Raw genomic sequence first — 13,787 nt, forward strand, 5'->3', positions numbered from 1 at the left:
GTATTCATAATTACTTAAAAATTTTCCTGTCTATTTGATTAAAAAATGATTTTTTCCTATGTAATGGGACCAATTGACTGATCAAAATCAGTCCTAGGTCTTCAATGTATTAAGGAAAACAAAAGTTATCACCCTGTTCCTCTTATATTTCGTTTTTTGGCTAGGTTGTTTCTGTCGAACTTTAGCAGCCACAAAAAAACCGAGTGAAATGCAAAAACAAAAAAAAAAAAAGAAAAAAACAAAGACAAGGCCATCATTTCTGCTGCTGCTGCTGCTGCTGGTGCTGGTGTTAATGTGGGTGGTGTTTGGTGGTGCTATAGCCACTGATGTCGTTCTGTGTCCGAATTGTTCCACTGCAAAGGCCGTCCAACTGAAAGAAATTGTCCTTGTCGTCCAGTGAGCAGGGCAAAAAGTTGCCGCGGGTGTAAGTGCAAGTATGTCTTTGTGACCAAACACCAGCAACAGCAACGACAGCAACAGCAACAACAGCAGCACCAGCAACTGCTGCATGCAGCCACAACACGCCCCTTTATCATCGTCATCACAGTCATCATACCAATCCCGATCCCAATCCCTTAAGAGTCACAACTTTTGCTTGAAATTGATGCCAAGACACAAGGCGACGACAACAACAACAGCAGCAGCGATAAACAAAAAATACAAAGAAAAAAAAAAAAAAAGTAAAAACTCTTCACTCTTAGCTTCCCCTACACGAATCCGCTCCCATTCCGGGGCGGCATGCGCATCACAGAAAATGGTCGACCAAGCGGACGGGGAAGTGGTCCATTGGCCAATCGCAGACCATCTGAGGTGTGGCCTGGCAATGCCCTAGGGAAATTTGGCTTGAGTAAATTTCCCAATTGTCAATTCAAGCCGATAATAATCACTTGAGACATGCGCAGCTAGAGCACTGCAACCAGCAGGAGGGCATCATGATGGCAAGGGTTGGTGGTGGTGCAACCCTTGTGCGGCCCATCACCATCACGTGCAGTGGGAAATTTCCGAGTTTTTGCTTTTCTTTTTTGCCGCTCTCTGTTGCTTTTGTAAACATGCGCCGGCGCACTGAACGAGAGCAGCAACATACCTATAACTATAGCGGCAAGGAAGGGTGTCTATGTGTCTGCGTGTCTGTGTCTGTGAGTGAGTGTGTGCGTGTATGCGGGGGTACATTTCAGCTGGGACTTTTGGTTATGGCAAAGTGAAATGCTTTGATTTCGTTGATTGTTCGATCACACGCCAACTGACAGCGAACGCAGCTGGTTCATCTCAGTTTTTAGCAGCGGACAGCACGACGAAACGAATTCGTTTTGCGAAAATCTCAAACAAAAATTAACTACGTCTTTTCCATAATATCCTTACATATTATTAGTTGATATGGTTATGTTTTTTTTTCAAAGTGCAAATTGACAAATATCAAAAAGTGCCCAAAAACGTGACCACATTTTTTTTTCTTCCCGTTGTTTTGACTTGAAAAGTTTGAAAAAAGAAAATACGAAAATACGAAAAAACATCAAATTGTTTATTGGATTTTGGTACTGTATTATTGTATTCTGGACATCGATAAGATGTTGGAATTCTATCCAATGCCCACAAATTTGAATCCAGTTGGTGGCAGTTTGTATTCACTGCAACAGAATCATGGCGGTGCGCGATTTTTGGATAGTCCGAATTCGGGTTCAAGTTCTTGCACCAATAACAACAATAATAACAACAACAACAACAACAATAACAATAATAACATAAGCAGCAGCAATATCATAAGCAGCAGCAGCAGCAACAACAACAATTTGCACACCAGCAACAACAATTTGGCAACAAACATTTCCGGCAACAACATTCACATCAACAGCAACAACAACAACAACAACAACAACAACAATAACCCGGCAGGAACAGCTTCATTAACGGCATCCGTAATTTCCGCCTCGGCCACGCCAGCATCAATTAACAGCTGCCCAACGCCCACAGGACATAGCCCCGACAGCGGCAACAACAACAATCATAGCCCAAACTCCTCCGCCTGCAACACATTAACAGCTGCTGCTGTTGCTGCTGCTGCTGCTGCGGCTGCTGCTGCTGCTGCTACGACTGTGGCATCATCATCAACAGCGCCAACAACATCATCGTCATCAGCAACCTCTGCTTCAGCTTCAGCTTCAGTCGCCTCCACATCATTAGCAGGAGCTGTTGCTGCTGCTGTTGCTGCTGGTACAGCGGCAGCGTCTACAGCTGCGACGACGGCGTCGACTACGGCATCGAAATTGTCTGCCGATTGCAGTGGACGCACAGGTATGTTCCAAAAGTATTTTGCACCGGTAGTTGAGGCATTTACCGGCTCGTACCGTTTCTGGGGTTTTCACGTTTTTCGTTTTTGGCATACTTGCGTGTTTGCATTTGTCTGTGTGTGTGTGTGTGTGTGTGTGTGTGTGTGTGTGCCTAGTGGCAGATCTCTCTGATAGTCATCATCATCCTCTTTCACAAAGGTTTTCCCAGAGATGTGCGTGAAGCAGCCTCTGCATGCGTCCCACCATGGTCTCCCTGTGGTCCTTCTGCTTTCCTACAGCATCGCCATAACCAAAGTTGGCCCAAATTATTTTTGTGAAGTTTGCGTGTGATTTTCTAGGTTTCTGTTGTCGGCGAGAGGGCGGGGAAGGTTCTTCGTCTTTTGCCTGGCCTTTAAATGCGCCCGGTGAAATCTTTGATAATTGAAGATTAAACAACTTATTAAAGAGCGAGAGATAAGGGATAAAATGTTTATACAATTGGTTGGCTAGATGGTGGACACTTGGACTAGGTCAAATAGTTTTTGCTAACTTTGAAATTTTCTATCACTGAGGATTCTAATTAAGCAAGGGATCAATAACAATCCCCACTGGCTGATCCTTTGAGACAAAAACTCTCTCATTTATCGTACCGTATATCTTTTATAATAGATAAATGACAAATTAAACCAAAATTGAAAAATAAGCCACAAATTGATTAAACCATACGACGGCGTTCTTTTTTCGATATTTTCAAAGAGTTTTAATTATTGAAATTTATGATGTTTACCTAACTAATTTTTAATAAATTCTATTATGGCTTTTTATTGAAATATTAGATTATTATTTTCAAATAAATTATTGATATTGCTCAAGGCAATCTATTATAGTTTTAATTAAGTTCCACTTAAGTCAATAATGTTTTTCTATTTTGTTTTTAATATATATATTTTTTTGTGTTATTATGAATATTTGATTAATGAATACACGTGGGGATAAAAACTCTTCTCTTTTTTTTTTGAGGCAAATGCAAATTAAAACCGAAAAACCAAAATGCAAAAACCAAAATTGTGGTCACCAAAACAACACAAAATGAAATAGGCAAATTTTACTTTAATATTGACAGATTGTCATAATAATAATTGGTCAAAGTTGGTTAGTCAGTGTATGGAGAGAAGAGAGATGGTGAAGGGGGAGGAGTGGTGGAGGAGTAGGTGGCGAAGAAAGTATTCCCAAAAGTATGAACGCAAGTTTACCGCAAAATAATTTTGACAATGAACCTGAGTGACGCAGTCGGAGGAGATGATGTTGTGCAACCAATAAAAGGCTATTAAGGCATGTGTGGAACACTCACACAGAAACATACTGGCCACACACAGGCACCCGCACACACACACACACACACACAAACACAAAAGCGTCCAATGGCAGATACACTCTCCAGTGTAGCCTCAAAGTAGGCAACACTTTTTAGCAGCTGCAACGAAAGTGTTGCTGGAAAACTTTTGCAAAATTTCTGGCCAAAATGCAAAGTGTGCAAACAATGTGTGTGTGTGTGTGTGTGTGTGTGTGTGAGACGATGTGTCTATGTGTGTGCTGCAAACGCAGAACTCGTTGGAACTTAAAAACCGAAACCAAACTGGATGCCGTGCTGTGGTTGGGGCAGACTTTTCACTACGAACTACTACACACACACACATATACAATCGACCCCCAACTCTTCCTCCACCAACATATATATGTACATACAAATATGTTTGTTTCCCCCTAGAAGGAACACAAATATTTCACGCATACAAACTCACATATAGCCGGAGAAATGCTTTTTGCTTGCTGCTAAACTTTATATTTGCATATGAAATTTCTATTAATGTTTGGCTTTTGCCATTTGCCATTTGCTGAAATGCCAGCAAATAGTTTCCGTTTCCGGCCTCGGTCTCCATCTTCAACTCGGCTTGCCAATCATCTCTGTATCTCTGAATTTGAATTCAACGCCCTACAATTTGCCAACGAAAGTGGGTGAAATCAAGGAATTTCCGAGCTCTGTGTGTATGTGTGTGTGTGTGTGTGGCATACGATAGATAGAAAGGAGCAAGGACAAGGGCAAAGGGCGTTAGGTGGGCTAGACCACGGAAATGAACACACTCAGTGTCAGGTGTGCGTCTCAGCATTTCTGGTTTCTGCGGTGTTTAGATAAAGACAGTGGAACTTGAGAGAGAAAGAGAGAGAGAGAGAGAGCAAAGTCATTGAAACTATGCGCCATATGCATAGCTCTGTGTCACTTTCGCTGGCTTTAAATTCTGCTGCCATTTAGACCAGAAAGTAATTAAAGCTCTGTTACCAGACCCAACTCACACCACGACCCAACGTTATGAGCTGTCAGTCAGTCAGAGTCAGTCTATATGCCAAAACAGAAATCTCCGTGCCACGTGGACTTGGTGGACTAACTAATACGGGCTCCCAAATTTATGCCACAATTTTCGTTATTTTTGTTGTTTTTTTCCTCCTTCTTTTAAGCGTTTTGTTGAGCTGTCTGTCAATTTATCATCATAGACCAGCGCTTGCCTGTCAATATGTCAATAAATTTGGGTAACGGGATACGAGGTACGGCAAGCTATTCACTGATAAGCCCAAAACTCTATCCAGATAAGACAAAATAAAATAAACCCTGGGTTCTCCCTCCCAAAAACAAGCTTTGGTTTTGGCTGTTGGCGTTGCTTTTTTTTTTTTTTTTTTTGGTTTTTGTTTCGTTACTGTTCGTTGTCTATTAGCTGGTTATATATTCTGTTTATCATCAAGTTGATTTTGGATTTATCTGCTGTTTAATCTATGTATTTGACATGAGTGTGTGCCGCACTTGTTTCAGCTGTTTGCGCTTGTTGTTTGTTGATTTTTCGACAAGTTTTTTTTTTTGCCAGATCGCGGTCCTCGAGTTTGGGATGGAGAAAAAGAGGAGGGTCTGGGCGGGAGCCGGAGATGTACAGGGGCAATCAATTAGAGAGTCTCTACTTAGTTACGTTTGCTTTGTGCTGCAAAAACTGAAAGTGCACCCATAGCCACATACATACATACAGTTTGCACAATACAATAAATGCCATAAATCTCTGATTAGATTACACAAACGAAATGTCAATGCAGAAATAGCAATATTGCATTCAACAATGGCCGAGAAGTGTTATGGCTGTATCTATGTAAATTCAAACTTCTAAAAAACCAACATCACTCCTCGCTGCTCTTTTGTCCTTTACAAAGGGGCTTTATCAAATGATCCATGGCCATGTCGATTCGGCAGCAAATGCAAAAAAAAAAAAAACCGTCTCTTATCAGCAATTCGATTGGCTATGCCACACAATAGACAACTAAAGTAAAAAATCCATAGAAAAAGAGCCATACAACTATCTTGCAAGTATCAGACTCTTGTATACCCTAGACATGCTGCAAGTAATAATGAAAATGAGACAGAATCTAAATCTAGTTTTAGCTAATTCTTAACATAGATCTCAAATCCTAATGAGTGTTGGTTCAACCCACTTAAGAACAATTACTCTGCTCCAAAAAACAAGGGGTAAATTCTCTTTAGATATATTCGCATGCATTTTGGCTTAGGGTTAGAGTACCATGGGTTACCATGGCTGTGTTGGCTGTTGTCAACTTCACGCTGCACTCACTGGCTTAGCTCTCAAAGCCCTGGCGCCCCTTCAAAGCCTCTTCACTGCCAATTCACCTCCTAGCCCCAAGGTTCTAACGCGCGCACACACACACACACACATCATAGCTGACACCGCTGCCATTGTGCCATCCATAAATCATGCACATTTTTCTGCCACTGAGCCACAGCCATATAATATAACAGGCTCCACCTCCTCTGCTTTTCCTGCTTCTCCTCTTCCTCTTGCTCATGGTGCTTCATTGCCAGTTTGGTGCTCAGCTCCTCATTTTTCAGCTGCTTCCATACATTTTTCGTGGCGGTCGTCATATATAAAATCGGTATTTTTTTATGTTTACTGCAGGCAGCTTTTGTCGTGTTTTCGGGTACTGCTTTTTTTTTTTTTTTTTTTGGCTTTTTATGACTGGTTTACAGTTTCAAGAGTTTTGCTCTATACGCCATGGGGATTAGTGGTGTTTGCTGTGCGTGTATGGGTTCGTGTGTGTGTGTTTGGTATCAAATCAAGTCTGCATCTAAAAATTTTTAGAATTTGAATTTAAACTCTCGTTACTTTTCTGTTTTTTTATAATGTGATTGATTATTTAAACTTTGTGCTTGGAAATTAGGATTCTTTTGATGGTTATGATTATCTTTTTATTTTATACTTCGATGTATGTATGTGTTTTTATATACTTACAATGTACATACAAATACATACATACAATGTATGTACATATATAGAAAACTTTACGTTTCAATTACGCATCAACAAGCTATCAATACAAGCTGTTGCTCGAACTGACTTGGCGACAGATAATTTTTCTTTGCTTCGTTTTTTTTCTTTTTTTGTTTTTCGCTTGTTTTTTTTTCTTTTTGTTTGTTGTATCGTATTGCCAGCACTTATGATTGTCAAAATACAGTTCGAAGAGTGCGAAACAATGAGCACAAAAAGCCAAGAAATGATTCAAACAAAGACGTAGAAGAAAAGGGGACCGAATATAAATCAAATCGTGATTCAGTGTAGCATTTTCCACTTGCTTCTGTTTACATTTCTGCTTTGAAAATTCAGAGATTGACCCTCTTTGGTATGAAAAATGTTGGCTACACCCTTGGGGAAAGCATCGTCTCGCAGCATCGGGGGCAGCAGCAGCAGCCACGGCAACACATGCCATGATAATTTTGCAGCAACATATGCTGCCATCACGTATACGCCACGTTCGCCCATAACATTGGATGCGGGAATAATGTGTACGGTTTACGGTTCTGAGGGTTTACTTTACGAGGCATAAGCTAGCCATAAACGTAGTTAAATCGATTTTATAACTCACTCACCCCTCCATCTCTCTTTCTCTCTCTTTTTTGTCTCTTTCTGTTACCCTCTTTCTCTCCAGAAGTTGGTCACATCAAATGCGAAAAGAACTATGAACTGTGCGAAGGCTGTGGCCAGAAGATCCATGACCGATACCTAATGAATGTGGGCGAAGCCAATTGGCATGAACAGTGTCTGGCATGTTGCTACTGTGGCATGCAACTGCATCACACCTGCTATGTGCGCAACTCGAAGCTCTACTGCAAATTGGACTACGATCGCTTGTTTGGGGTCAAATGCGCCGCCTGCTGTCATGCCATACTGCCGCAGGAGCTGGTGATGCGTCCCATACCTAACTATGTCTTCCATCTGCCCTGCTTTGTGTGCTATGCCTGTCGTTTGCCCTTACAGAAGGGCGAACAGTTTATGCTGCGCGATGGCCAACTATTTTGCTTTCGGCATGACCTGGAGAAGGAAATGTTTCTGGCCGCAGCAGCTGCCCAGCATTGCGGCTTCGTTGGCCTGGACGAGGAGGACCTCCTGAGGCCACGTGACGGACGACGGGGACCCAAACGTCCTAGGACGATCCTAACGTCCCAGCAGCGCAAACAGTTTAAGGCATCGTTCGATCAATCGCCAAAACCGTGTCGCAAGGTGCGCGAAGCTTTGGCCAAGGACACGGGACTGTCGGTGCGTGTGGTACAGGTGTGGTTCCAGAATCAGCGGGCCAAAATGAAGAAGATTCAACGCAAGGCCAAGCAAAATGGCGGCACAGCCACAAGTGGGCGTGGCAACGGCAACTCCAGTGCAGCCGATGACAAGGATGCCAACGAAAAGGAGGAGAAGTCCATTAAGCAAGAGCTTGGAACGGAAAGTGGCAGCTATCTGGGTGGATTGGACAATGCTTTTGCCAGCCAACCACTAAACCCCAATTTGCCCTTCTCTCCGGATGGTGAGTAACCTAGCCCGCCATTCCTTTGAACTAATCACATCAAGCTAATCTCCCCAATCTGTCCGTCTTTATAGATTATCCGGCCAATTCGAATGACAGCTTCTGCAGCTCCGATCTGTCGCTGGATGGCAGCAATTTCGATCAATTAGATGATGATGCCGACTCGCTATCGCTGAACAATCTGGAACTGCAGTCGACCAGCTCGTCGGGCAATCAGCATTCCCATTCCCACTCTCACTCCCACTCCAATCCGCATGACATGTTGGCCAACTTGAATACCAGCCTAATTAATCCAATCGATAAGCTATATCTCATGCAGAACTCGTACTTCAGTTCGGAGCACTAGACATGACGTAGAAATAATCGCATCGTACGAATTTATTAGCGGTCGGCTCCAAGTACCCCCCCTCCCTTAATTGTATAACACCCTTTAGTCTGGCAGGGGTGAAGGGGCAGCTGTTACTTTACACTTAATGCATAATTCAATTTGAATTTTCATTTTCTTTTTTTGTTGTTTGTTTTTTTTTTTTTTTTTTTTTTTTTGCAATTGGGATCGGGCATAATAAACAAGTTGCAACAAAGAACAACAAAAAAAATATTTAAAAAAAAAAAGAATTTTTACATACTAATATATATGAATTGTGATTTTCTAAGCTAAATGAATTATTAAGATTCGTGCATAATCGTATTTGAGGCGTGGCAGTATAATTTATTGTTAGATTTGTGTAAGGCGAAATCTGAAAAAAAAAACCAAAAAGAGGAAATATAAAAAGTAAAAACATAAAACCACAGCAAAAACATTCAGAATTATATAGTACATATGTAGAGCAACTGTCAATGTGAAACCCCTTTGTTTGTAAATAGTTTTAAACCAAAAATTGTTATTAATTGTAATCTAAAAATCAATAAATATTGTATTAGCAAGTGCAATTTATAGTTGTTCTCTTTACGAATTGAGACGAAAATCCGACTGGCACTATTATCCTTTGCTCATTGCAAATAGAAAAGGTTTGTCTTTTCAATAATTTATATTTTTTGTTGATTTTTTAAAAATATCCACATTTACATTTAAAATGAAGGAAACTAATGTATAAAGACGAATACTTCAAGAAGCAAGCAAGGAAGAATATCAAGTTGTCACAGAGGACTCTTTGATCGTCCTTAATATGGACAAATTCAGACCTCACGTCCTGCCATGTTAGCATGAAACATTTTTCAATGTTTTTCCTGTTTTTCAAATTGATAACCAATTTCAGATCTTTGCTATGCACCTGACAAAGACTCGACGATGCACAGTGGTTGAATTCGCTAAAGTTACGGGCTAAAACTTTTAACTTTTAAATGAATCTAGTTTTCGGTTTGAAATCAAGTACTACAACAACTCTTCAGTTCAATTGCGTTTTATGGTTCTTTTCGCTTCTTCACAAGAGTTGTGGGATAATAGTATCTGAAACAGATGAGAAACCAAACACATGTCTTAGTTTTTTGTTGGAACTTAAAAGAAAAACATTTTATAAAATTAATATAAATTAAAAGATGATACAATGAATTATTATGTCTCAATACTTAATAGAATCATAAGAGAATTATGAAAACATATCATAATTTTCATTTATGTAGGGATCAAGGCTAAAAAACTGCAATGAGTATTAAATTTTACGGTCCACTCAATCATTGAGTTTGGTTTTGTTCGATGCGGTCCTATGTAGTGAGTGATTGAGCTATATCGGTTTAAATCGAACGCTCACAAAAGTATTGCTAGTAGTTCATTCTGTATGGCATATTAAATAAGTCAAATTTGCCCTCTAATATATGCAATAGATTGTTCAAGTTTCAATTTATAACTTTTGAAATGACAATATTTTACTTGTGAGTTATTCAAAAAGGTCTGAATCCTGGTCTTAAACATCGATCCTAGTTCTGATCCTACCGCACGTAGCAATCATTTCATTTCACATTTTTAATTCCTTTTTTTTAAATAATGAATACAAATATATAACAAAAACGTGTCCGAGATCCTTTTTGCGCGAATACAAATCAAAAAGATTCAAATATGTAGACTATATTTATTTTAATTTTTACCCATTTTTTTGCTAGTGCTGAATTTAATTCTTGTTTGCAAACTTTATTGAATTCAAAACAAAATGAATAATCTTTTGACTGAATTCTATTCGCAAATAAAACTAACCCCAACGGTCATAGTATTGTGGATCAGGGAAAGGACACAATAGGGTATCAGTGTTTAAAAATTGAAGAGCTTTTTGAAAAAGGCATTGACTACAAAAAGGTTCAGATACACTAATACATTAAAAACTTGGCAGCCTTTTCGGACCCACATGCATCGCTGAGACACGTGCGATCAGGAAAGGATTTGGTAAATAGCAACTTTAGTGCCGAAATGTTATGCCATCAGTAGCGTACCCGTAAAAAAACGGGTTTCATTCCATTTTTAAAGGAAAAACATGCTTTGAAATATTTTCGGACTTTGGCATTGAACATTAAAGCACCACGGACACCCAGCACTCTTGGCAAACATTGATTTTGAAGTTTTTAAAATGTAATTTTTGTTTTGAAATTCTTTGCTTTGATTTTTGAAATCTTATCGCCGTGTGTGTGTGTGTCTAGTAATTTATTCCCGCCCACACATTTGATATGTACCTGTTGATACTAATTGTTTACATTTCCGTGATGCTTTTGAAAATCGAGCCCCAGTCAGCTGCACAAAGAAAGAGTATAAAAGAAAATAATGACTTACTTATTGCTTTAGTTTTAAAATATTTATGTTTGATTAACATTTGATGTTGTTTTGGGAAAAATACGTCAACATTTTGAATACTTATAATCTTATTTATATTGTTATTCAACAAAATTTTGCTTTATCGTTTAATATTTATACATTTCATTACTAAGAGATGAAATTTCTATACTCATCAAGTAATCTTTAAAAACATCCAAAAACTCTATTTTACTATGTTTGGTTAATTTGTGAAATAAAAACGATATTGAAATTGTTTGAAATTAATTACAATTACTAGTCTAAAAATCTAGATTTCTTAAATAAAATTAGCGAAATATTTATGGGGTTAAATAATAAGAACTTTTGATATTTACTAAGAATTGCTTACTACAGACTAATAATATACCTTATACTTATTGTTGGGATGTCCCAGGCAGACTCCATTTCCGAACCATCACAGCCATCGGTGTCAGAGGCATATTCGTAAAAATTTGTAGAAATCTGAAATTAAATTAAACGTTACCCTGAACGAAGTGTGGACGGGCAAGGACAAACTAAAAAACTACAATTTTGGGGCTGCATCATACGCCAGACAAATTTCTGGTTTTCTTTTTTAAATGTGCCCGCCCAGCCAAATAACTCTACTTTAGGACTTCCGGCTGAAACCTTGGGACTTCCGCCTCAAGCCTTAGGACTTCCGCCTCAAGCCTTAATCCTAAGGGTACGAGTAATAGTCCTAAGGGTGAGAGTAATAGTCCTAAGGGTGCGAGTAATAGTCCTAAGGGTGCGAGTAATAGTCCTAAGGGTGCGAGTAATAGTCGATCTTTCCGGTGGTCTGGCAGCATTGTGGTATATCGATAAATTTGGAATACTTCACAAGTTGCCGGTGTCATTACCTGGCAACTCTAGCGCGTTAATGACGAGAAAACAAACGCGAGCGGAATGGTAAGAAGTTTGTAAAAATATTCACAAATTTTTATAGAAACACATTCCCACAGCTTTTCTATTCATTCTTTAAATCTCTGGTTGGCAAAGAAGTCGTCGTCGAGCTGAAGAATGACCTCAGGTGAGTATCATGTGTTTGACCAAACGTTTGGCAAAAGCGTAAATGGTATTTTTTCTTTTCTTGCAATTCCAATGGCGTTCCCAATCCGTATGCAACAGTATATGTGGAACCCTGCATTCTGTGGACCAATACCTCAACATTAAGCTGACAGACATCAGTGTGACTGATCCCGACAAATATCCGCACATGCTCAGCGTTAAGAATTGTTTCATCCGTGGCTCTGTTGTCCGCTATGTCCAGCTGCCCGGCGATGAGGTGGACACACAGCTGCTCCAGGATGCGGCGCGCAAAGAGGCGGTGGTAAGCACGCGATAGGTGGATGCCCTGGTGTAGGTCCTTGATGTCCTCGTGAGCATTTTTCTTTTAAGCCCAAGCATTTCTAAGTGAATTAATTGATTTGTGAATAAGAGAAATAGAAACTGTGTAAATGGAATAATGTATTTATCCTATATATATATATGTATGTGCTTATATATATTTAAAATGGTAGAGAAGATGGCGTCTACGCTGGAGCACCCAACTCATCATGTGCAGGCAATCCACTCGGGCGTGTTTTCTTTACGGGCCATCAATTTTTGATGAGTCAAAGTTGAGGTTGCTGCGACTACTAGAATACTACAACTCAACCCCTGGACACAGCATACCCCCATTGCCCCCGCCTAGCGTTTAATGACATTGCCATTTTATGTTGTTGTTTTGATGTGGCTCGGAATCATTATTGGGCTACGCTTGAATGGCAAATGAGGATATATATATATATATCCGGTTGAACCGAAGATGTATGTAGGTCACACACAGCATCCGTTTAGTTGGCGACAAGCTGATAACGGCCAGGCCAACAGCTCCATAAATTTGTATAATTGTTGTAATGAAATCCTCTACATCTTGTCAAAAGGAATCCATTGATGGTCCCATATGTGTGTGTGTGTGTGTGTATGGTCATATACTTATGTATGTACATATGTACGTCTCCATTTCATATAATTCACGTTTTACGATTGTTCTTTCTTATTACCATGACCCGGTCCCCCCTCTCCAGACACACTTGATGACAAAAGTTACCATACAGCACAGTGGAGTAAATGGTTTTAAAATTAAGAATCCCTGGAACAGATCAGATCTCATTCTCATTTAACTCTTCGATTTCATATAGTCAAATCATTAATTAGTAGCTTTCTGCGGAAAGATGATCACATGTTGATTTAAACAATTATTTAGTCTTTAAGTTCTTTAAATGTATTGTGATTACTGTCCAATCTCTTGCTCTACGACTGATTAGAGGTTTCTTCTCAACTTACCCAGTTTTAGTTCACTTCAAATGAATCGAACAAGCATAATGCTTAGGGAAAATGTAATTAAAATGGCATAAGCTCTGACTTTAAAGCCAAGTGATAATTTTGATATAATGTTGTAAGCATTTGTATTAATTTATACCTAAACTTGCGAGAATTCAGAATGATTAGATATCATTTTCATAATATTTTGCCCAGAGATAGGCTTAAACCCACCGTGCAATCTCATTCGAGTCATTGTGCGTAACGTCGCGGTACGGGGGAGGGCATTGTCGAGTCCGAGTTTGCCCAAGTAATAACAACAATGACAGTCAAAGGTCCATTTTGGCTTGTCCTCCTGGTTATGCCATTGAGGCAACCATAAAACTGAGAAAACAAGCGGAATTCGTTTGTGTTTAATTTCGACTCCCAACTCATCCGTTGATATCAAATGTGGGTCGTTAAGTGTGTCCTTTATGTTTGTTTCTCAATTGTTTTTTTTTTTTAAAAAATTATAATTTTTTTTTTTTTGTGTTTTGTATGTA

The 13,787-nt window shown here is 39.4% G+C and overlaps 2 protein-coding genes and 2 long non-coding RNA genes across 5 annotated transcripts; 3 read left to right on the forward strand and 1 right to left on the reverse strand.

Annotated features, from left to right (window-relative positions):
• The first annotated feature begins 1,419 nt into the window (after positions 1 to 1,419).
• On the forward strand, positions 1,420 to 8,861 carry Lmx1a (LIM homeobox transcription factor 1 alpha). 2 transcript variants are annotated; one of them, XM_068293912.1, is made up of 3 exons: positions 1,420 to 2,289; positions 7,299 to 8,168; positions 8,243 to 8,861. In XM_068293912.1, exons 1-3 carry the CDS (start codon positions 1,566 to 1,568, stop codon positions 8,512 to 8,514), a joined length of 1,866 nt encoding a protein of 621 aa, XP_068150013.1. In that variant the 5' UTR covers positions 1,420 to 1,565; the 3' UTR covers positions 8,515 to 8,861. The 2 variants fall into 2 exon arrangements, with proteins under 2 accessions (XP_068150013.1, XP_068150014.1); XM_068293913.1 differs by having other exon boundaries at positions 7,302 to 8,168.
• Positions 8,862 to 9,024: 163 nt separating this feature from the next.
• On the forward strand, positions 9,025 to 9,487 carry LOC137579819 (uncharacterized). Its single transcript, XR_011032897.1, has 3 exons — positions 9,025 to 9,176; positions 9,248 to 9,365; positions 9,425 to 9,487. It is a non-coding gene; the product is annotated as an uncharacterized lncRNA (long non-coding RNA).
• Positions 9,488 to 11,767: 2,280 nt separating this feature from the next.
• On the forward strand, positions 11,768 to 12,428 carry LOC137579949 (U6 snRNA-associated Sm-like protein LSm2). Its single transcript, XM_068293852.1, has 3 exons — positions 11,768 to 11,850; positions 11,904 to 11,971; positions 12,070 to 12,428. The coding sequence occupies exons 1-3, from the start codon at positions 11,848 to 11,850 to the stop codon at positions 12,284 to 12,286; spliced, it is 288 nt and encodes a 95-aa protein (XP_068149953.1). The 5' UTR covers positions 11,768 to 11,847; the 3' UTR covers positions 12,287 to 12,428.
• On the reverse strand, positions 12,392 to 13,742 carry LOC137579950 (uncharacterized). The gene is made up of 3 exons (XR_011032902.1): positions 13,480 to 13,742; positions 13,270 to 13,405; positions 12,392 to 13,147 (listed from the first exon to the last, which is right to left on the reverse strand). It is a non-coding gene; the product is annotated as an uncharacterized lncRNA (long non-coding RNA).
• Between the last annotated feature and the right edge of the window lie 45 nt (positions 13,743 to 13,787).

This window comes from Drosophila tropicalis, unplaced genomic scaffold (assembly GCF_018151085.1).
Source record: "Drosophila tropicalis isolate 14030-0801.00 unplaced genomic scaffold, ASM1815108v1 contig_805, whole genome shotgun sequence".
In the NCBI taxonomy this organism is placed as follows: Eukaryota; Metazoa; Arthropoda; class Insecta; order Diptera; family Drosophilidae; genus Drosophila; species Drosophila tropicalis.

Coding starts and splice junctions, on each gene's coding strand:
- Lmx1a (XM_068293912.1), top strand. CDS start 1,566: ATGTTGGAATTCTATCCAATGCCCACAAATTTGAATCCAGTTGGTGGC. Junction 2,290..7,298: donor CGATTGCAGTGGACGCACAG/GTATGTTCCAAA, acceptor CTTTCTCTCCAG/AAGTTGGTCACATCAAATGC. Junction 8,169..8,242: donor TTTGCCCTTCTCTCCGGATG/GTGAGTAACCTA, acceptor CCGTCTTTATAG/ATTATCCGGCCAATTCGAAT.
- LOC137579949 (XM_068293852.1), top strand. Junction 11,972..12,069: donor GAGCTGAAGAATGACCTCAG/GTGAGTATCATG, acceptor CGTATGCAACAG/TATATGTGGAACCCTGCATT.